This window comes from Lampetra fluviatilis, chromosome 50, assembly GCF_964198595.1.
Source record: "Lampetra fluviatilis chromosome 50, kcLamFluv1.1, whole genome shotgun sequence".
Taxonomy (NCBI): Eukaryota; Metazoa; Chordata; class Hyperoartia; order Petromyzontiformes; family Petromyzontidae; genus Lampetra; species Lampetra fluviatilis.
In genome coordinates this window covers 2,788,818-2,812,487 of record NC_136324.1, presented here as the reverse complement: position 1 = coordinate 2,812,487, position 23,670 = coordinate 2,788,818, and the positions used below count along the sequence as shown (strand labels likewise).

The following is a 23,670-nucleotide window of genomic DNA, read 5'->3' as shown; positions in this document are numbered from 1 at the left end:
TCCTTGGCAGTGACCAACCGACCGTGGGTGTGCCGTGTACCGTGTGCCGGTTCCGGTTCAGGCGCTGCAGACATCCCGCTCCATCGACGGCGCCGACATGGTTCCCGGCGCGTCCGGAGTGCCGCTGCTGTCGCCGCCCATCTCCGAGCAGCCCAACTTTGCCGACTTCACGCACTTCGGAGCGCTGCACGCGGTGCCCGAGGTTGACCGAGCCACGGGGGACACGCCGGACCCGCAGGCGCCCGCGCCGGTGAGCGGCAGCGGTGGCGCCGGAGTTGGCGCTCGGCACGCTGAAAGCCCAAGAAACAACGGGGGCGGGAGTTGGCGGGGGGGGGGGGCATTCGTGGAGTACGTCAAGTATCGGCCCAAATTGGAATCCGGATAAATGCGAGCAGCTATTTAACGCACTAAAATTTTACACGCGACGTTCAGGCCTTCTGAAAGGCTCTTGTAATTTAGTTGATGGACAAACAAAACGCCGGGCTTTTATAATATTGATGCTCGTAAAAAAACTTACAATCCATCACTTAATTGGCTGGAAATGTCCAAGTTGCTGGATACAATTCAGTTTTATTACAGTTAAACTTAACTCGAAACTCAATAATCACTAGTGGGTAATATCTATTAGACTTTCATGAATTTGAATGATTAGAAATGTATTGGTTTATTCCAAGTGATTTCAGGTGAACTCCTGTGCAACGATATTTGTGTTTTTTAATGTGCTTAATTCTGCATTGAATAGACATTTATTGTTAATAATATTATTGCACTTGTTTAAAAATGAAAAGATTTACTGAGGTTTCAAGACTGGTTTTATAGAGGGTTTTGCTCAATGTTGCATTTAGGTGGTGTATACTGATGCGTGTGTCGCAACAAAGTTAATTTGTTGACTTAATTTGACATCTAAAATACTTTTTTTTATTCATTCACAGGTCGAAAAGGCGCCAGTGAAAACAGAAAGCCGCGTCGAGGAAAAGACCGTGACGAACAACAAGGTTACACTTTTAACATTCCCACTCTATGGTGTAGTTTATTTATCTGAATTATCCTCGTTAATGTGCGGGTGGCGCAGCCCATCAAATAAAATCAAATACAGTAAAACCTTCGATTGCGAGTTACTTGGTCTGCGAGTGTTTTGCAAGACGAGCAAAATTTTAAAATGAATATTAATTTGATAAACGAGCGAGGTCTTGCAATACGAGTCGTACGTGTATACGCTTTGTCTGCCGAGCGTCACGTGATCACAACTGATATACGAGCGCTTTGGATTACAAACACATTTCCGGAACGCATTATGCTCGCAATCCAAGGTTTTCCTGTAACATAAATATCACATCACATAATTAATAATGGTTGCAACTTGTAACGCGCAGAGTGTTCGCTCACTCTCGTACAGAGAGAGCGACGCAGAGGAGTGAGGTACCACAGACAAGCGGGAAGGCAGCTACGCAATGTGCCTGCGCCAGCACATTCAAGCAAAACTATTAACTTATTTTTATTGTCTATCATAAACTATAAACTATTTTTATTTGACCAGGATAAGGCCCCATGAGCTTTTTATTGGTCTTTTTTTAGAAGCGACCTGGCCACAAATGATAGCTCAACAAAGTGGCTCATCATATGGAAATGTATAGCAGCCAAATACTCTCCAACGCCCGTTTCTAAATCTAGAGGGGAAAACCGCAGTGCCCGGAGAAAAATACACGCGACCACGGGGAGAACAAACAAACCCCAAATATACAGCAGGCGTCAGGGGCGGGATCGAACCTGTGACCTCCTGTATACCAGGCGAGGTAGTTAACATCATCCAGTATGTACTTCTATTCTCATACATCCGTGCTCCCCGTCTTCACTAATCTGCGTGGTGAAGTATAGTAAAATCACTCTTGGTGACCCGCGCAGGCATCGCGAGACGCCTCTTCTTCCGCTAGTCGAATCGACACGCACGAGCTCCACGATAAAAAGCCCAACGACTCACTCGGCCACGACGTTTTTGTGGCACTAACGACTGCTGCCTCCGTGTCGCGCAGATACAGCAGAGGTCGACGTCGCCAGCGCAGCCGGCACCCAAGAAGCCATCGCGGCGGCAGCTCAAGTCGGACGAGGAGACCGTCGCCGCTCCCCCGCCGCCACCGCCGCCGCCGCAAGAAGAGCCCTTGCGCAAGCCGGGAGGCATCGCCGCCCTCGGCGCCACCCAGCCCTCGCTGCAGAGGTGAGAGCGGCACCTCGTCGGGCGATGGTATTTTTGTTCCCCCGGCAAAAATTCTGACCCTGAGGTCGGAATGATATATAATAACCACCCACCCCTGTAGTAATAGCAGTACTTTTAACCTGTGCCCAGTGTGGGTCATTCTACTTCTTCTTCTCTCATAGCTGTAATTATGTTGGGAGTTTGCCTGTTACTCTTGTGGCGAGATGTTGACTACTTCGGCTGGTATACAGGAGGTCATGGGTTCGATCTCAACCGTGACGTCTATATATTTGGAGATTGTGTGTTCTCTCACCCTGTGGTCACGTGGATTATTTTCTTCGTATCCGCCGGTTTTTTCCCTCCTCATTTAGAAACTATGCGTTTAGAGTATTTGGCTGCTATGCATTTCCACGTGATGAGCCACTTCGTTGAGTTATCGTTTGTGGCCTGGTCGCTTCTGAAAAAGAGCATCATAGCTCAGTGGGCCTTACCTGGTCAAATAAAAAAAAGTTTAATTGCTTTTATATAGACAAAAATGTTAACGGTTGTAAGATATCTTGGGTGGACACCTTAACTCCGTAGAGTTTTCTGACCCCCCCAGCAGGGGGCACATTCGACACATTGGGCCATGGTTTCAAAATCGATTCTCTCACGGCGCAACGTGTCGAACGGTGCACGTAACAATCCGCAGTTTGATGTGCGAATGACGCGATCATCTTATGTCAATGATGCACTGGCCGCCTATCCAATCGTTATCCAGGCTCAAGCCGGGTGATTTGATCGTCTGGTCATGAGCAATTGTATCACAGAAAACGATTTAACTTTTGACCTTGTTTGGCTGTTCGTCTGTGGTCCCACATACATGCTCGCCGATTTCACCAACCAGCGTTGTGAAATATGGTAATAATTATAAAATAACCTCTAAGATCCGTAGAGCATAGGGGAGGCCCTTATCCAGCAGTGGCTTGGCAAAGGGGGGCAGTCCATGTACACGTTCATGATTCATTAATGCAAATTGGAGCAGACAAAACCTCCGCAATGGGACAGAACAAAATAAACATGCAAACGATCACACATTTTTTTAATCGAATCGTGGCCACGAATCGTGACAATCCATTGAGTCCTCCCCGAGGGGGTGGTGTTGGGGAGGGGGCGGAACAGTTACATGGCCAGCAGACACCAGCGTGCGGCTTGGTCCAATCCGCTTCGCCTCTAGGCTGTGCGTACGCGGTGCTACGCGTGCATTCAATTAGAATTCTGTATTGGGGACCACGCGCCGGAGGCTGCAGCAACGGGAGTCGTTTTTGATCACTCGCAGACGCTAATGATTTGCACCGCACGCTTGGTCGAGAAATGGGGAAAACGTTTCTCGGAAAATCGCGGCGACGTTCGTTAGCGAACGATCCGTGTGCGCTTTAATTGGGTGGCCTCGTTGCGCAAAGGTCGGCGAGCGATTCCAGCTGAATGCGTGACGAGCCTGGGCCGTGCCGTCAAGGGAAATATAGATTATTTTGCAGCTATAAATTTCCACGTGATAAGCCGCTTTGTGGAGCTATTATTTGTGGCCATGTCGCTTCTGAAAAATAAGTTAATACCTCGGTGAGCTTCACCTGGTGAGATAAAAAAAATTAGTTTTTTTTTTATTAAAGTGATGTGTTTACACTCTCTGTTTTTTTCGGTAAAGTCACGTAGGTTAAAAAGAAAACATAAATTTAATCACGACGTTTCGGAGGCAACACAAGCCTCCATCTTTAGGTGGAACCGTCACAGCAAAATTATTGTATCAAGTGTGTTTACCTTTCCTATACTTTGCACTCCAATCGTGTTTTACGCATTGTTTTGTTGTAACGTACTGACCCCGTGCCCCTTACTGGACATCTGTGAAAAAGAGCTTCATAGCTCATCGGATTCCTCCTGCAGACTAAATATAGATTCTCATTCTGATGACTAACACTTTCGGCGCCGTCACGGGGGGCTCTGCGCTGCCGCCGCAGGTCGGTGGGAAACGAGAAGAAAGTGATCCAAGCGTCGATCCGCAAAAACAAGGAGACCAACACTGTCTTGGCTCGGCTCAACAGCGAGCTGCAGCAACAACTCAAGGTTCGTTTCCTTGGGGCGGATAAAGTGCCTTGTTGACATCCCAAATGTCACGTATGCGTGTATGTACGTACATTGAACTTCTTTTCGCACCTTACGTAGCCAACCGCGCTAATCGGAGGTGTCGGGGTGAAGGACAACAAACTGAACACACACAACATGCACACAAGCGCAACACTCTGTTGTACCCACGTATGAATAAATATTGGTTTTGATTGATTGACTTTCGTGACCTGTATTATCCAGCGACTTTCGTTTGAAGCGAGAAAACGCTGACCCCGGTTTGACATTGTAGTTCTCATCAGCAGAGTCAGGCCCCGCCCACTGATGAAACCCAGATGGGCCAGTAGGCTCAAAAAAATACATTTAATTTTTAATATGTGGAGATAGAACGGAGTTATTTTTATTATGTGTGTTGCGGATCATGAAGTGCTTCTAAACACAAAGTCCTACCCCGATATTTGTGCCCAGTGTCAATGAAGTTATAGAAACCTGGCCACTCACAACCACACGTGTACCGGATTATAAGATGCACCCCAAATTTTGTTTTTTAAATAGAGGGGAAAAAAAAGTCTCATCCGGAGATTAAGGTTAATGCTTTTGCCCATAATGCTTCAACCACGCGTAATGACTTTGTGTACAGTGTCACGTATCAGCTGTTATTGTATTTTCAGTCCCGCAAAGCCTCACATGCCACAGGGCGGTCACTTTTTGATACATCGGCGGTAACAATGAATACAATAACCGTCAAGCCGAGTGAATGAAGTTCCTCTGCATAAGGGGATTGCGAGAGGATCGTCCGCGAGATGCTTTTTGTGTCCGCTGCGCCGAACGCCCGGTAGGCCACGTCTTGTGGTGAGCACCGCCGGCGATCAAAGGCGGCAGCGCGATTGATTGTGGTTGGGCGCGTGCGTAGCAAAGGTCTCATTTCAATATTGATTCGGGCATTGGCCACGGACCAAAAAATAACTGCTCTCTTTAGATTGGCCGTTTTTTTTGTTTTGGTGAATTTGATATGTTTACCACGGGTAGAACAATTCATCCTCCTGCCAATTTGATGAAGTGGTGTGACTTACAGGTCACGATTGAATTCAATAATCTATTCTGGGTTTTTTTCTTACCATTGTGGTGAATGGTAGTGCCTACAGTGAACCCATAGCATTAGTTTTTACACGTGAGAATCCAATGCATGTAGTATGATGCTTATATTAATTGGTGAATTATTTCACCCGGAATATATATACCAAGGGAGAGTCTTACCGAATCTTTTTTTCTCTGAAAGAGGGTCACACTTGAGATGGAATTTTGTTTATTCTGGACATAAAAGAATGGTCGTGCATGTTAACAAGAGAGAATATGTCCAAGAATAAGACCACTGGGCAGATGGATCATTGAGATTATTGTGCAGGAGTGAGATGGCTGGCACTGGACCGTGAGAGATCGTGACGGCATGTGGAGGCCTTCCTTCAGTAGTCGGTAGACATCGGCTAATAACGACGACGATGATGATGTTCAAAGCACCTTCTGGTGTTCTTAAAATCCCGGTGATGTTTTTTAAAATGAAAGTGCCTATCGTGTGTATGTGCGTGTGTTTGTGCATGTGTATGGGGAGCGGTGGTGTAGCGGTTAGCGCACTGCGCTACGGACCTGGCGACCCGAGTTCGATTCCTGCTCACGGCCAACACCAGTGACGATAATCTGAACCGGTCCTGGGCCTCCCCTAGGCCGATTCGTCCTCAAATGAGTGCCTGGTGCAGTGTGAAAACATTGCCACTCGGGAGACAAAGGCGGCCGGGCGTGGTGTTGGCCACCCACCCCCTCGTGTGCCGTGTCGGCCTTCATAGGTGCTGGGGGGCAGCACTTGCCCCACGAGCCCATAATACGGGGGATCTTTGTCTTTTGTGTTTGTGTTTCGCTTGCAGGATCTGCTGGAAGAAAGGATTGCACTCGAAGCGCAGCTGGAGCAACTCCGTCCATTCTCGCACACGTAGCTACATCGGTCGCGCCCCAGACGGTGGGGGAAGTGGGTGGGGGGGGCAAAGGAGGAGCCGGGAGGGGCTGGCGGGAAGGGGGGAGGGACGCACTTAAAGAACTTTAAAGAATGCTCATTCGCTGAGTGCGTCATCTGGTTCATTGAATGCCCCCACAAAGAAGAAGAAAGGACTTGTTTAACAAACAAACAAAAAACACTTGCTACCTTAAGATGAGAATGTCTTGAAGATAACTGTGGCTAAGCGAAGGAAGTTGCTTTTTCTCTGCAATGTGTTTTTGTTTTCCGGGATGACACATTGGGCAGCAAAGAAAGCCCATGAAGATGTTTTTTTCCACGCCAAAGTTTTGCCAAAACGTCACTTTGTTCAGCGGCACGTTAGCATGCCACTAGCCAATTGCCATGAGACTATCAGTCATAAAAAAAAAACTCACCAGAGCACACGCAGGCGCTGATTTGGCCAAAAAGACTGCCGCAATCGGTTACCGAGACTTTGTTGGCTCAGGCGATTTGTCGAGGTTGTGGCACGCGAGGAATTATTTTGTACATTATCTAAGTTGCTGAAGAGAGGTTAATAAAACCTGCGATGTGATGGCGTTTTATGGCAGTTCCTGTCCCTTGGGCTTTGGCTGAGCCGACTCGATACTGGCTTCTCTAACCTGTGCCTTGACTGCCGCCGTCTACAAAACAGCACTGCTGCTACTGCTGTTGCTGCTGCTGCTGCTGGGCAAACAGTCATCGGAACCTAGCCCAAGCCAGTCGACCCCAGCCTGGTCAAGTCCAGCCCAGCTTTAAGTCAAGCCTGGATGCACAACCCCCTTTGCCCTACCTTGCCCGGTCCTGCCTTGCCTTTTTCCTGCCCTGCCCCATGACAGGTCAAGGAATTGTCTCGAGTCTTTGCCGACTAACCACAACAACCATTTTAGCACGGACTTGTTGACACAACGAGGATTGGGAGCGGTTGGATTTTAAAAACAAAAACTGTTTTTCTTCGGAACGTTTTTTTCCCTTCTTTATTGAATAAGAGCGAAGACAAGAATGGCCTCTTTTTGAATATAAATGTTACAGTGCTTATGCAAGTGCCTATTAGTGCTTCTGATTGTAGGCAACGGGTATTTGCGAAAGTTTTGAACAAACGGTGCGTGTTGCGAAACTGCAAAGAGGGCACGCGTGCGCACACGTGAATTCTGCCACCGACAGCAGCTGCTGGCGCGACGATAGATTTCTTTTTCTGGATGAAAAGCGAGACTCGAGGATTCCACCGCACGCTTGCAAACGGCAAAGACAGCAGGACGACGCCACGCGTCTCGGTGGGGGCACGTCAAAGGGGTCCCAGCAGCGGAAGAAGAAACCCCCAAGAATACTGTGGTTCATCCGAGCATTTGCTGATAGCTTTGGCGGGGGGGGGGGAATTGCAATCGTTTGCAGCAGCAGGCCCAGGGCTTCGTAGAGTCAAGGGTGGGCACCAACGCACGGCAGCGGCATCATCGGTTCCCCCATCCCCCACACGCTGGCCTCTGTCGAGACAAAGCTCAGGGCCATGGCAACTGAAAAGTAATTCAATTGTGAGCGTCACATCCAACTGGAAAAACGTTTAATTACGATTGGTGCTTTTCATTTTACTATTAAAAGTGACGATAGACCGGGGTTGGGTTTTTTTTTCTTCTCTCTCTCTCCTGTGATCTGGAGGAAACATTGGGGGTGCCCTCGGAACTCTCTCTCTCTGCGTCAACGCACCCGATCGCTCGCCGAGCACAGCAGCCCACTCGTGCGACATGAAGTTATCTTGAATGAACACAAAAAAAACCAAACGGGATGAGAAAACCACACGGATCATGCGTTTCACTCTGTAAATGAGCTCCCAAGTGTATGCCCTTGCATTGTTTTATTATTGTTACGAGCCTGTTTTATCACACGCTGCCGGTGGATTGACGCATCTTTGCTGACCGCCGGTTAAATACGAGAGTTGCGGGGGGCCATCCAGAAGAACTGCCCCCCGCCTGTTTGGCCAATACGGCAACTTGTTTACCATAACGCTCGACTTTCGGTTTGTTGTTGAGACTGCGACGTTTTACCCTACACCCCGAACCCGCCACCCCAAAACCCTCCTTCCACGTCTTATTCTAACGTAACCTTTGCAATTTTTTTAAAAATTTCAAGGCATTTTTTTCTTTCTTCTCTCGAACGCGCTAACCGATTTGCCGCGTCGAAGTCTTTTTTTGAACGTCGTGTGAGAAAAAGAAAAAAAAATCACCGGGCAAAGCACATCCGATCGCCTTGGCGCGAACAAAAGGAGCGGGCAAAAAAATACTCGCCGGGCTGAAGCAGTTCTGACTCTCACCAGATTAGACTGTGGCCAATTCGGAGCCGCGGGGCCCGTTGGAATTCATGTTTGGAAACCCTCATAAGCTATAGGTTACAGCTCTTGGTACATTTGTTGAAGTGTGTGGGGCGTTGTTGTCGTTGTTAAGCGCGGGCAGGGCAAGGCTGAAACATTTTGGTGACGATTATTTTGCGAAAATTACCTTGCAGAGGTGTAGGTACTTGATACGTTTTTTTATCTAATAAACAGTTAAAAAAGCTAAAAAAATGCAATTAAAACCTATATAAAGTATACAAAAGAAAAACTATTGGGTAGCCCGACTGACCGTAAAGGAATACGGCCATGAACAGGCATTGCATTTCGTGTAGTGGGACTTTGATCTGGTTGGGAGTAACGTCATGAAGGGCCACGTATTGAGATTGCAAGACCCCTGTAATGAACGCAATCCAACAACGCTCGTGTTGAGCCAAGGGGTGTCCCAACACCCTCCCGCCGTCCCCGTTTCTCCGCGTGCACCATCATTCTTCCACACGTACATCGACCACCACCAACAACAATTCTTCTTGCGTGGCTTTAATTGGGAATGGTGGAGAGAACCCTTCCTGGCGGACGAGGGGAAAGGCACGGTGGTGGTGGTGGGGGGGATGAAGGGGTGAGATCTTGGTTCGTGAACTTCACCCACTGAGGATCTGAAACGCAAGTGGGGACGCCTTTGCGTCGGTTTTCGCGAGCGACGACGATTTCCCCCACAAAACCCTTGCAAAAGCAGCGAGCGGAATCGCGCTAATTGTTGTCCCGGGGTGTGCACGCGGGTTTCACGACGCGGTCCCAACCGCTGAAGGCAATCGGGCAGTCGGCGCTATGCGAGACTGGAGGGCACCCAAACTCACCGCCCCCCCCCACCCTGTTACTGGGTCGCGTCTCGTGCTTCGCCTTAGGGGCCATCCATTCAGTACGTACGCATGGAGGGGGGAGGGGGGTTAACTCAAATGCGTTCGCTTGCGTATGGGGGGTCTACTGACAATGTACGTACGCATAGGAAACGGGGCGGGGGGGGGTGAAGCCTCGATAATAATTTGTCTACATTGGCCTTCAAATGAGTTAGATAGTCCGGCGGTGGACTATCTGCTTAAACACGTTAAGATTATTAGTCCTTGATCGTTTCTGCGGGGATTAAATATCGGCCGTTCTGTAGGATTCTGGGGGTGCGTCAGGCGTACGCACGTGGGGGGGGGGGTGTAAAAAGTCCGCGTGCGTACAGGGAGGGGGGTAGGGGTCAAGTTTTGATAGATTTTTGCGTACCTACTAAATGGATGGCCCCTTAATGGGCGTAATCACGGCTCTTCCGAATAAGCCGGAAGAGGCGAGGAGTGGGGGTACCGTCAAGAGTACGAATGCTTTGGTTAAAACGAACGCTGGGAAAACAGTAAAGGTACTTTGACGAAAATAATAAACGAACATGTTTACTGTTCCGGGATTCAACACCAAGGGGCAATCGTGTTAGTATTCCGTGTTCCCGCAGAGTCGTGTTTATATAACGTCGGGTTAAGTACTGTACGTGATTCACAACAGAAGAGACTACAAAAAGCGTTGGCGTCTAATTTCTTGAATTCTGAAACCACGCCAAGCACAGATCGGAACGTCAATCGGGGGCGCTTCAACGCGCGTTGTAATGACTGAACTCGTCTGCCTGCTGTCCCATCTGTCCACAAATGCCAGTGAGGAATTGTTGTCGTTGTTGAGTCGATTTGGGGGATGGTGGTGGGGGGGTGGGTGGAAATTGTTGGTTGGTTTGGTTAGTTTACACGTAGGCTCAGTAGCAGCAACAGCAGCAAGAACCGCTGGCAAAGAGTTTGGGGAAGGAGAAGGCCCCGGCTAAAAGTGCGTGGAGTTGCGATTAGCCGAATGCTTCTGGCAAGTGAGAACCCACGTGGCTTTTCTTTTGACGACCGTGACCCTGCTCTCAACTTGTGTGCAAATCAAGGCGGTGGTTGGGTTTGACTCTGCACGGGAAATGGAGATTACGGTCTGCCCTATGAGCCACTGTAGTTCTATTCTTAGGTTTTTTTCGGTAAAGTCACGTAGGTAAAAAAAATATAAATTAATAATACGTAAAATAAAAAATAAAATAAAAATCACGACGTTTCGGAGGCAACACAAGCCTCCGTCTTCAGGTAGTTCTGTCCCCGACAACACCACGTGGAGAAACATGGAGAGGTTTGTTTGTTGTTGATCCTTTTAAGCTTTTAATTCAGAAGCGCACCGAATTTGATGTGTCAATACATTTTTTTGTTATCAACTTGGGTACATTTTCATGGAGAAGTTTAAGTCTAAATCCCTGTACTTGTAAGCAACAAATGACGGCAGCTTTGGTTAAAAATGCCGACAGCAATTTGAATACAGTACCAAGTCTTTGTGATAATTTTTGTTGAAGTGACAATTTACGACACATTCACGGTATACAGTTCTACAATTTGTATTGGCCCGATGCAAAGCTGAATCTTTTGTTTAAATCTACAACACGCATTTCTTTAGCCGAATAGCTGCCGTTGTCCCACTTGAAACTGAATCGGAAATTGTGGATTGTGAAGCTGTTTGGGGTGGATGGGTGGGGGGGTAATTGGGGGTGGTAGGTTGCTTCTAAAAGTTTCGAAACGTAAGCCCACCTTTTGTATCATAACACCGTCTGTGCAACAAAAATCTCCACTTGCGTTGCGCCTAACAGGGGAAGATCAACAACGGCTGGACCTTGTGAGCCTCGCCGTCTTAGCCGACCACTGTTATACTCGCGCGATGCGAGCTGACACGTTTACGAGAGGAGTAAAAAAAATCTGTTCGCGTAATGATGTAGCGGCACCACGTGCTCTTTCGCAGAGGTCTGAACTTTTGCCTCTCCCCAGATTGTATAATCTGTGCGCGTAGTTCGGCCATTCGTGGTGGAAGCACGCAGCCTTCATTTCCCCAAAACTCGCTCAGCAATGTGCACGGCGACTCCCAAAGAGATTTGAAGGCTGTCAACAAAACGCCAAATGGTGAGATGGTGACAGAGAGCGATAATCCTCGCATGGCCACCGGGGACGGGTTGAATTTGGAGACGTGGTGACAGCGATTCACGTTACAGAGTTCACCAGGTTACCGTATTCTTCAGATTATAAGACGCTGCGGAGAGCAAAACGCGCCCTCAAACGAGTGCCCGGTGTCAATACAGTTAAGCAATTCTGGTCACAAACACTCGTCACTAACGTACTCATACATATACTAGGACACACACGTACATTCACACGCACACCAATCAGAAGCACCCACAAATGTTACTTTAAAATACAAGGGGTGGAGGGGTGGGAAGTGCGTCTTATAATCTGGAGAATGTGGTCGAATGCAAATTATCGTCATCTGCAAGGCCTATCCATGGAAATGTGCCCACTTGTTGAAACTACTGTGAGTCCAAAGTGAACTGGTTGGAGACGAGTGGGTGGGTGGGTGGGTACCGGACCATCGGTTTGAAACGAAGAAAATCTATTCTCAACAACCTAAACGGCATTCCGTGTATTCGGAGCTACAATTTAAGTTGCCCGCACGCAAAGTGTTGCTATATCACTAACCCCGCGAATCAGCCGGTCACCTGGTGGGCTATGTCACCTGTGAGAGGCTGACCCAGAGTAACGGTCAACAGGGTCCCTGTTCGTAAGCCACTGATGTTAAACCCTCGTATGTGAGCACGTTTCATGATCACTGGTTTTCCTTTTAACGTTTAAAGGTATAATTGTTTTTGTTTTCTCTCCCCCCCTCTCCTCCCTGTCAATTGGTGAATAAGTCATGTTACGCAGTATATAATTTTCCGGTTTCCGTAATAAACGGTACATTAAAAAAAATGCATATTGATGTTAAACGTTCCTAAGGATATGCTTTGAAAAAAAACACAATTCAAGTTTTAAATTAATGCATTCTTCCGTGGATTTTTCAAGCTAAAATGTCTTTGTTGGTTCGGGTCAGACAAAAACCAACACTTTTATTGGGCAGTTCTTAATTTTAAATGTTTTAAAGGAACACAGCACAGTATTCTGAAGATCCCCCTGCACACCACCTCTCTTACATGATGTATTTTTTTGTCTTAACAGCACTGGACCCCAACAAAGAGTCAACAAAACTGAACGTGTAAAAAAAAAAGCCTGAACATTTTAAATGCCTTTTTTGTAGCCACTTCTCTCATATTTATTTGGTGTTTTGGTTTGAGCGACCTTCCGTGGTGTGTATTCTGTTTATCTTGCAGCATATAAATATATGTACTGGAGGGAATTACCTTTTGTTTAAATGTTTTTTTTGCAAAAATGTAATAAACAATGAAATAACGTAAACGGGTGTCTAGATTCTTAAGGGCTTGCGTTTGTATTTCAGCAATGTTTAAAAAACACATTACCACTTGTGTTATATTTTCCAGATACAATACGTTCATTTCATCATCTGAAGCATGTTTTATGATGTGTGCGTGTTATAATTAAATGATTTCGCCATCCTCTACGACCCATTGTCAAAGGGGGATCTCGCTATGTAGTGGGCAGCAGAGGAGACTTTAGAAAAAATGCATTGTGCAGTCGCCTTCGAACTCGCCGCATATATATGGTCCACCACCTTCAATTACCCCCACTGACCAGCGTGGTGATGTATGGTCAAATAACCACGAATCCGCACGGCCGTGTTGGGGAGGCCCTCATCTCGCAGTGGATTGACAGACGACTGTATGTGTACATAGTTTACGGTTGGACAATATTTTAAGATGTCGGTGGATATTTTATTCCAGACTACAGCCGTGTACAGGGTGGTCCAGATGTCTGAAACTTTTTTAAAGTCAGGTTTAGTTAAAACAGAAATGAATATGCAAAGGAAAACTAATGTCAAGGGTCAATTAATTGGGAGGTCACAATACATCTGGACCTCCCTGTACATCCCTGCCAACACAGTCATCGTACTTTAGAGATGTACATCGTGAAGGTTTCGGCGCAGTGGTTATCGCAACGCGCTCTGAACCCGACGATTCCCGACCACGGTTTTCGTCAGTGGCGGGTGGTAACATCCGAACTGGCCCTGGGTAGCAACGCCTTAACAAACCCGCGTCACCCAGCGTGGTGAAGTATGGTCGAACAATTCCCCCGTGACCGATGTGCCGTGGAGAGGGGGGCCCTCTTCTCGCGGTGAACCCATTCAGTTTTACATTTATCAAGCGATAACATTTAACTTACAACGGACGTATAAGCGGCTGCCACGTGACCCTAACCCGAATTGCAATCGGCAGCAGGGGGCGCCAGTAGCTTGGCGTCACTAATTATAATTAGTCGTATAATTATACAACCCCGAGTGGCGAGTCAACATTGGCGGCTGGGAATCTGATGCAAGCCTGGGGGGGGGGGAGTTCTCTGAATTTAAGTTAAACAAAAGGCTATGATTGATGTTATTTTTCGCTTAGTTTTTTTTTACGACCAAACTCATGACTTGATGCAAACATCAACATTGAGTCTTCGTCTTCTTCTTTCGTACGGCTGTTGATGTTGTAGATGCAGAGCAACAACGTACAATAATAATAGGTTTTTTTACCCTTTAATCTGGCAACAAAACTGACACATTTTTTTACAAGGGATCATGTTTGCATTAACCACAATACTTGCGGTCAAAATGCAAACAAACAAAAAAACTATTATATTTGGCTACTGGCAAAGGAGGTATCATCAACAACGTACAATTTCACATTCAGGTGGTCAAGCCCCAGATAACCACAGCGTCAGGAGCAGCGGAATGTATCATCATCGCTGTGATGTCTCCTTCGTGTTTGTGGATCGGCTCATTGCGTCGTTATCCGTTGTACGGTCTCTGTTCTGGATAACCGCAGTCGCCCACTTCTGCTGGACAGTTTTTCATTTTCTCATTTGCATCTCCTTCCATGGTTTGTGCGGTGGATGCGATTGAGGATGGACCATGAGCTTGGTGGACGATAAAACCCGGGGATATTCTGCTTTGGGTCTGTCACGAGACGGTGTTTGTGAGTGAACTCCATTCAGCTCCCCAAAGCTTCATCGGGGTTGAATTCGCATTGCGTAAAGCCAGGACACGCACACGTCACATTATCAAAGCTGTCGACCCACACGGTTTACCCCGTATTCTTGTACAGGGAAATTGCGTTTTTAGGTCCATACGGCGTACAGCCGTTTCAATACGGGCAAAACAAAAATGTCTATTTGTTTGTTTCTCCCTTGTGATGGGACTTTGTAGGATGAACGTTGAGATTTATAAGAAGCACGGGGTGACCAATAAGTTCTGAATTGGTCTGTAATAAGGTAGGAGGTACTGGTAAGGAGTTGACAGGTTTGCGTTATTGTCAGGGTTGTCCATGCGATTGATTTTGACGTCCGCCATCAATTTAAAGTTCTTTCTAGATTTGCAGCTTTCGTGACTGCAAGGTAAAACATGAAATTAAAATTAATAAAACAAATAAAAACTAATTTTTTTTTTATTCATTTTAATTTAATTTTTTACCTACGTGACTTTACCGAAAGAACTAATTTAAAGTTCTGCCATCCGGACCCTTTATGCACTCCCTGCAACTGACGCCTGCGAAATTCAACATCCACGTCGCCTCCACGGTCAAATAACGATGTGGGCAGCAGAGGGCAGCACAGCGACACCCAGTGCTGCTGCGCTGTACGTCTAAGCAGTCCCGTGTACGTTCATCGGCCTTCACCAACACGCTGACTGATGGGCGTGGTGAAGTATGGATCCAAGAAACCCCGTGACCTACGTGGGGAGACTAATTCAGCGAGTGCATTCAGGGCAGAAGTATATATTTCACGGAAGGAGCCTGGGTTTAAATAAGCATGTAAAATACACCACAATGTGCCGATACAGCGATGCAGAAAATGTCACATTCTTGTTGTTGCACATTTAAATAATGTATATATTAAGCATGTTGACGTTAGACATTCAAATGCATAAACTTGACTTTGACCCCCAAACCACGCACATCCAGTCATCAGCTGTCGGCACTGGAGCTCATTAATATTAAAACGGTCTTGGTAAATGCAATACAGACCACCCCTAAGCTAACGGTCGAATCGACTGGGTAAAACTCATACAATTAAATATACTATAAATGTAACATTGAACCATAGTGTTAATAAACTTCAAACTTTACCGGCTAGCGTAGCGAAGTATGGTTAGGACATAAACGTTTTTGGGTTAGATTGCGTTATTTATAAATGTGTCGTAACCCTCCACCACCAGACACGGCCAATCACGAAAAAAGTATGACGATGACAAAATACAAATAGTTCACTACTTTAGCCCACCGGTGTGTTGAGTAAATCCACAAATTTGAAGAGTGAATCCACAAATTCATCCCCGACCAATCCCCCCCCCCCCGAGCATCATCTCGCCCGGAGCATCTCCGGCTGACATTGCATCCCTTGCACGCACTGCTGCTGATGTATTCCACGCTTCTCGCAGCAGCAGCAGCATCGTGACTGCCGTTGTGCCACCGCCTGCCCCCGCCCCACAAAAACCACCGCCTGCCCCCGCCCCACCGATACACCGCCCCCACCACCCCCACCCGCCCCACTGCTCCACCCGCCCCACCACCCCCACCGTTCCACCCGCCCCATCGCCCCCACCGCCCCCACCGCCCCACCCGTCCCACCCACCCCACTACCCCCACCTGCCCCATCCGCCCCCACCCGCCCCACCGCCCCACTGCTCCAACCACCCCACCCACCAACCGCCCCACCACCCCCACCGCCCCACCCGCCCCACCACTCCGCCGCTCCACCCACCCCATCGCCCCCACCCGCCCCACCACCCCCACCGCCCCACGGCTCTCCCGCCCCCTCCCCATCACGGTTTTTAACGAGTGGATTTTTCGCGAGTGGATTTTCGGTCAAGTGGCTCCCGGTGGCGGAACTGCGCTCGAGGAGGCCCGAGAGTGCGTGCGCAGGGCTCTTTAGTCGCTGCTGCTGCTGCTTCCACCACCGACGATGCCGGCTTGCCACTGGCTGCTGCTGTTGCTGCTATTTCTGCCACTAACAAAAAAAATGCTTCAGCTTTTTGGTCCCTGAGACTGGAGTCTTGTTTTCGCAGCTGGCATAAGCCGGGGGTCTTGGAGCGCGTTTCCCACGCCAGCTCTGAAGACGGGAGAAGGGGGGAACATTTAAAGTGAAGGGAGAAATAAACGTGTTTGGAAACATCACGTGTTTGGAAACATCACGCATCGGTTGATTTACTGCGTTACTCCCGGAAAATTAGACGCACCCTACAAACCGCGTGCCCGAGTGTTCAGACAAATCATGGCTAGGCACGCGCACCCCTAATTCTTGCTTACAAAAAAATAAAGTACGTCTCATAATCCGCAAAAGAGGGGAACGATTTCCAACAACGACAACAACAAAATACGTTTCTCGTCGGAATAAATTAATCAGTGATATGGAAAGTCGACGGTCGGCTATTTGTGCAAAATTCGTTTGCATATTCGCAACGGGGACTCCCTTATCCTCTTTAACTCTGGGTTTGTCTCCCAATATTTGGGGGGGGGGGGGGGGGCAACCGTTTTGATCAATTTTGTTCGGATTTCTGTCCGATGGTAACGAGACAACTTCACGGCGCGCGATTTTCCGCCACCGCTCGCCAAACCCACCCGTGGACTCGGAAGCCAAAGAGCCGCCCCGACTGTGGTCAGAGTGGCCCTTTAACCCACGTGTTTCACGCGCCCGTGCCAGCTCCAATTAAGCTAATTAGTGAAGTAAAGAGCTTTTGGAAATTGCTAGCGACGGGGCGCAAGGCTTCACTCCTCCCCCCACGTCTTGTGCGTCGATGTTAACCCTCGGTTCTTCGCGAGGTATTTATGCCTAGAAGGAATGCAAAGGGTAGGTTGAAGCAAGACGAGATTATTATTATGTGTGTGTGTTCGGGCTGCAGGGGCTTTGGCCCCAACAGCCCTGGGCCCCTTTACACTGTTTGGCCACGTGTTGTGAACGTTATTCGATACGCGCCGGAGCAGTGAACCTGACCCCGCCACTCGAGTTAGAATCCCGGCCACGGCTAAGATCGTCAGTGGACGAGGGACACCTGAACCGAGAATGGAGAGAGGGGGGCGGAGGGGGGGTCTCCCCACCAACTCTAACCAACCCACACTGACCAGCGTGATGAAGTAAAACAAGATAAAGGTGCAGCCCTGGCAGTTTCTATGGGCGTCACGGTGGCGAGATGTTAACACTTTTGCCTGTTCTGCAGGAGGTCGTGGGTTCGATCCCGACCCTGACGCCTGTTGTATATTTGGAGTTTGCGTGTCTCTCTCTCCCCGTGGGTCGCGTGGATTTTTCTTTAGATCCTCTGGGTTTTCCCTCCACATTTCGAAACAAGCGTTTAGAGAATTAACATTTCCGCATGATACTTTGAGCTATCATTTGTGATAGCCAAGTCGCTTTTGAAAAATAGCAATGTAGCTCAGTGGGTCTTCCCTGGTAAAATAAGTAAAAACGTTTATATTTTTTATCGTTAAACGTTCACGCCAAGGCTGGCAGAAGGGCATCTATAATAATGGGACACATCTCAGGCTTACAACACATTACTTCGGAGGGAGCTGGTAGGAACGTTTGGTTGCTCGGTCAATGGCCAGGGTCAACGGCGGCGTGGTGTTTTCCGCAAATATGCCCGACTGTGAGGGCGGGCACAAGCCGGCGTGAGTAGGTTATACGTTGAGTTTTATAAGGGCACCACGGGGTGACCAGCCCCTCCCCACCCAGCCCCACCCCTCCCACCCCCGACCCAGCCCCTCATCCTCCCCACCCAGCCCCACCCTCCCCACCCAGCCCCTCCCCACCTTCCCCTCTCCACCCTCCCCACCCAGCCCCTCCCTGCACGACGGACGGACGGACACAATAATCCCCTGTGGGCTGGTGTAACCAGGAGGTTCCTACCAGTATAAAATTATGTTTCAGTAGCTTTCTCTCTCTCACCTGAAGACGGTCGCTTGTGTGGCGATCGAAACGTCGTGATCTATTAATTTTCTATCTCCGTGACTTTACCGAAACAACCAAAGAGAATGGGACATTTGGTCTACTCCTGCACGCCGGCCAGATGTCTTTGGGCAGGCGGGCGTACCCACACTTTACCGCGCCACATTAACTCGTGACGTACCCATTTATACTGCTGGGATGGAGAGAGGCGATGGGGATGTGAGAAAACAAACCCGGCGACCTCCGACTAGCGCTAACGATCGCACCATGGGTGGGCAATTCTCGATTACGATGATAATGTTGGGGCCGTCATCCAGCAGTGGATGGACAACAACTGATGACGGTGATACAGCACAGGGACAGCTGTCATCAGGGCGGACACACTAAGGCTGAAACAAATCTGCACTTTGAGACGTTTGATACATGATGGGGGCAATATTTACGCAATTTTTTTTTATTATGATTGCGATGGAAGTTGCGCATTATTTATTTAACTCGTATCCTGTCTAGTTCGCTTCAGCATTTCAAGTCGTTTTCTCGTGTGAACTTCAATCGCTGCGAGTTCACTGCCGCCGCAATGGAATCTTAATTTTGTTAGGAATGAGAAAGTTCAAAAGTTTGAGCGACATTTCCTCATTCCTCCGCGGTCTTCGAGTGAAAAGCCCTCCACGTTTATTTTTACCCCGCAAACGTAGAGTAGAAGAGGACTCGTGTTGGCAGTGTGTATACACGAAAACTCAAAAACAACTTTTATCGTCAAAAACTAATACACTTATTATTTTAGTTTACTACTTAAGGTCCACTGAGCTACGTAGCTCTTATTTTCAGGAGCGACCTGGTTATAGCAAATGATAGCTCAACGAAGTGGCTTATCGCGTGGAAATGTATTGCAGCCAAATATTCTAAACTCTAAATGTGGCGGGGAAAAAACGGAGGACCCGGAGAAAAATCCACGCAACCACGAGGAGAGAGAGAGAGACAGGCAAACTTTAAATATACAGCAGGCATCAGGGTCGGGAACGAACCCACAACCTCCTGTATAACAGGAGAGAATACAGCTCAGTGAGCCTTACGTGTAAAGTCACGTAGAAGGGAAATAATAAAATAATATAAATAAAACATTATAAAATACAATTCTCACGACGTTTCGGCCACAACGCAAGCAGCCGTCTTCAGGTGAAGAACAGGTCTGTCGGAAAGACAGCATCTGAATGAACACCACCAAGCTTGGCAGCGTATATTTAAGCTGGGTTAGAGGAGGAAGGGCGCCTTGACAAATGAATTTGCATATCAACAGAGGAATTTAGCATATTTATGGAAAATACAGATATGGGATTAGTCACTTTACCGAAAGAACCAAGAAGATGAATCCCTGCAGTCACAAAAGCTTTCAATCGAAAAATTGAGCCTTACCTGGTTCAATAAAAATATCACCGCAACCATACTTCACCACGTTGCTTAGTGCGTACGAGTTGGTGAACTGGGAGACGCCTAGCAGCGGTTCAGACGTCGCTCGCCACCGATGTTAACCACTGCCGGGAATAGAACTCGGGGTCTGCCCGGTTCGTAGTTGTGCAGTCTGTCAACCGCAGCTGTGCCACCGCTCCACCGCCGCGTAACCGAACGGAGGTAACAGCGGCTGGGGAAAGATTCCAGAAGCTTTCCCTCGGTGATCCCGCGAGGTGGCACGAGTTGGCCATAAGAGATCGGAACTCAAACAGAACAGGGGGATATCAAGACGGTTGAAGTGATCAATTACTTTTCCGATGATCGCTTCCATCGCTCGACTTAAATCAGTCAGACGCCCACAAAAGTATTCGGTTAAGTGTCAATGTCTGTTGTCACCTTGTGCCGCTGGACGGGAGGTGAGGGGTGGGACCTGGTGACGTCATCGTTATGAAACTTATTAAGGGCGTGTCACGCTGGGGCGTGGCTTGTAGAGGTGTGGGGGTTTCCGGCCTTCGAGAGACATATGTGGGGCCACCATTAATCAACAGTGGTCAATACAAATTTTTTTATCGATGCATCGACATGATTGACCCGACTCTAAACAAACTTCTACGCTTCCTTGCATCTTGTCTGACATCTGGTGCAACGTGGGAAACCTTCCCTGTGACCTGGCACCTTTTTTATTGCGCACTTTATAATTATAAGCCTTTGAAACACGTCACCGCGTCCCATAGTAACTCGGCAGGTACACAAGGACATGGGCAGTAGCATAGAGATTACAAATAAATATAAATGTGTGTGCAATGTATGTATATATCCGGATTATAAGATGCTCCAGAAAGTAAGACGTACCCCACATTTGTTTTGTGACCCCAGGTGTCAAAAACAGTTTGAGGATACAAATGTGGTCACGCATTTACGGGGGTGGGGGGCGGGTGCGGAGAATTGCTTGCTTGTAAAATGTTAATTTGGGTAAAGGTACAATGTGAGAAGTGAGATATTGGCATCACCATATCATCAATCCACTGCTGGATGAAGGCCTCCCCTTCCTCTCCATCCATGTACGTGGCAGATCGCGCGGGGTTGTGTGACCATACTTCACCACGCTGCTCACTGCGGCTTCATAGAGAGGGTTGGCGGTGGTGGAGTGGAGGGAGAGGTGGCGAGACGGCTTGTGACATCGCTCGCCACTGATGTTATCCGTGCATGGGAATTTAACTCAAGTTGCGAATTTTGAAAAACGACCGCGATATATTTTAAATCGTGAGCATGAGATTCGACCAGCGGTTCTTAATCTTTACTGCAGCCTTGCACCGCTTTGGTTCTCAATTATATATATTTTAAAATCATGTTAATAGATACATAGGGTTTGATGAAACAAAGTAGTTGGGACTTACGTGCCCCTGCTCAATTTGTGTTTAGATTATTAACTTAAAAAAAACAATCTGGCCATGTTTCGCACCCCCAGAAAGGGCATCTCGCACCGCCAGGTTAAGAAGAAGAACCACTGCGGCTTTCTTAAAGGACTCCCTTCGTGACGTTAATTATTAAGAGACCCACCACCGTCTCGTATTCACCACGTTGCTTTGTGGCTCTTGAATTACTGAGTTGTTATTTATTTATTACCAAATTCTCAAAAGAAAATCTGCTTGTTATTTTGGTTTCCGACCCCTTTGCACTATACAGACACGTGCTGAATGTTGAACGTTCTAACAACCCCTTCCAGAACATCATTAAGACTTGAATCAGTCAAGACACACACATATATACCGCGTGCGTGTGTGGTCGTTCGGATGTCGGCACGCACTCAAGCAAAATAGTATTGGAATGCAACAAACACTTTGTGAAACAACGTGATTTTTATTCACAACACGCCGAGCGCACGCGCGCGTGTGTGTTAGAGTATTCACGTCTCTCCCATAGCCTCGCCCTTCGGTTCTGCGGAAGACGTTGGTGGGGGAATGAATATTTTAGGGACGTGCAGTGGCTTCTGTACGTGTAGCATCCGTGGCATCATCATTATCATCATCAAATGAACAACATTATCATCATCATCATTCACGATTACCATAATTACCAACCATTATCATCATCATCACCATCATCATTCACGATTACAATAATTACCAACCATCATCATTATTAAAAAAAAAACATCACCATCTGTAATGCACACAAGCACCATCACCATTCTATATCATCATAATCACCTTTACTCTTCATCATTACCACCACCACCACCACCATTAAGATCATCATCTACAATAATTATCATACCCGTCTACAATCGTACGCATATTCACTCACCATCGCCACCATCAACGTCATCGTCATCTTCAATCATCATCGTCATATTTTATAAACCATTACCACCATCATCGTCATGATCATCATCATCATCACCACCAATCTCATCAGCAATACCTATCGCCGTATTCAATCATCAAACCCACCGTGATGATAAAATCAGCCTTCAAAAGTCTTAAGCCACCGGTGAAAATCGGATCAATACATTGAACGCGACAATCCGATCTAATCGGGTGGTGGTGGTGGAGGTTAATCCCAACAAAATTCGCATACAAATACTCACGTGACCGAACCCAAAACCATATATGGAATCATATAGTATTGGCTACAATAACCTATATAGGCTTCAAGTTCGTCATTATCATCATAAATCGGACTTGTATAATCAATGTATTATTTATGTATTCATATTTAGTGACTCGCTTACCACTTTCTCTATGTTGCACTCCGATCGTGTTTTTTTTAAATTGCGTTTGCCGTTGTAACCTTCTGACCCCGTGCCCCTTACTGGACGTGTGTGAAAAAGAGCTTCATAGCTCATCGGATTCCTCCTGCAGACTAAACAGAGATTCTCATTCCGATGACGAACGCTCTCGGTGTCGTCAGGGTGGTGGGGAGGGGGGGCTCCGCGCTGCCGCGGTTCGGTGGGCAACGAGAAGAAAGTGAACCAAGCGTCGATCCGCAAAAAACAAGGAGACCAACACTGCCGTCTTGTCTTGTCTCGGCTCAACAGCGAGCTGCCCCCCCACCCACCCCCCCCTGCTCATCCGTGGGTGTGCGGGGTCAACCCCCATCCGTCTTCTTGGTTCTTTCCGTAAAGTCACGTAGAATGGAAATAATAAAATAATAAAAATAAAACATAATAAAATAAATTCTCACGACGTTTCGGCCACAACGCAAGCAGCCGTCCTCAGGTGGAGAACAGGTCTGTCGAGAAGACAGCGTCTTCTCGAGGACGGCTGCTTGCGTTGTGGCCGAAACGTCGTGAGAATTAATTTTATTATGTTTAATTTGTATTATTTTATTATTTCCATTCTACGTGACTTTACCGAAAGAACCAAGCAGATGAATCCCTGCAGTCACGAAAGATTTAAACCCCATACGTCTCTTACCGCTCCAGAGTGGTGGTGACGACCCTCGCTCCTACAAATCTCCCCCCCCTCCCACGCACCACGCTTTCTCGATCCCCTCTCGCTCTCTGCCCCTCCCCTCTCGCGCCCCAACCTCCATCCCTCCTGCCGACACAACTCCACCACCACCACCACTCCCACCGCCCCCACCACCACCACTCCCACCACCACCGCCGCCGCCGCCTCGGGAG

At 47.8% G+C, this 23,670-nt stretch overlaps 1 protein-coding gene across 2 annotated transcripts in view; it reads left to right on the top strand.

The window, feature by feature from the left end:
- The window catches only part of LOC144948619 (ralBP1-associated Eps domain-containing protein 1-like), a 40,353-nt gene extending 34,050 nt beyond the window's left edge, over positions 1-6,303 (top strand). For both annotated transcript variants that reach the window (XM_078878227.1, XM_078878226.1), the window contains exons 16-20: positions 62-250; positions 933-995; positions 2,031-2,212; positions 4,186-4,291; positions 6,211-6,303. In XM_078878227.1, coding sequence (XP_078734353.1) covers positions 62-250; positions 933-995; positions 2,031-2,212; positions 4,186-4,291; positions 6,211-6,279 — 609 coding nt within the window. In that variant the 3' untranslated portion in view covers positions 6,280-6,303. The remainder of the gene's footprint in view (positions 1-61; positions 251-932; positions 996-2,030; positions 2,213-4,185; positions 4,292-6,210) is intronic.
- Positions 6,304-23,670: the final 17,367 nt, after the last annotated feature.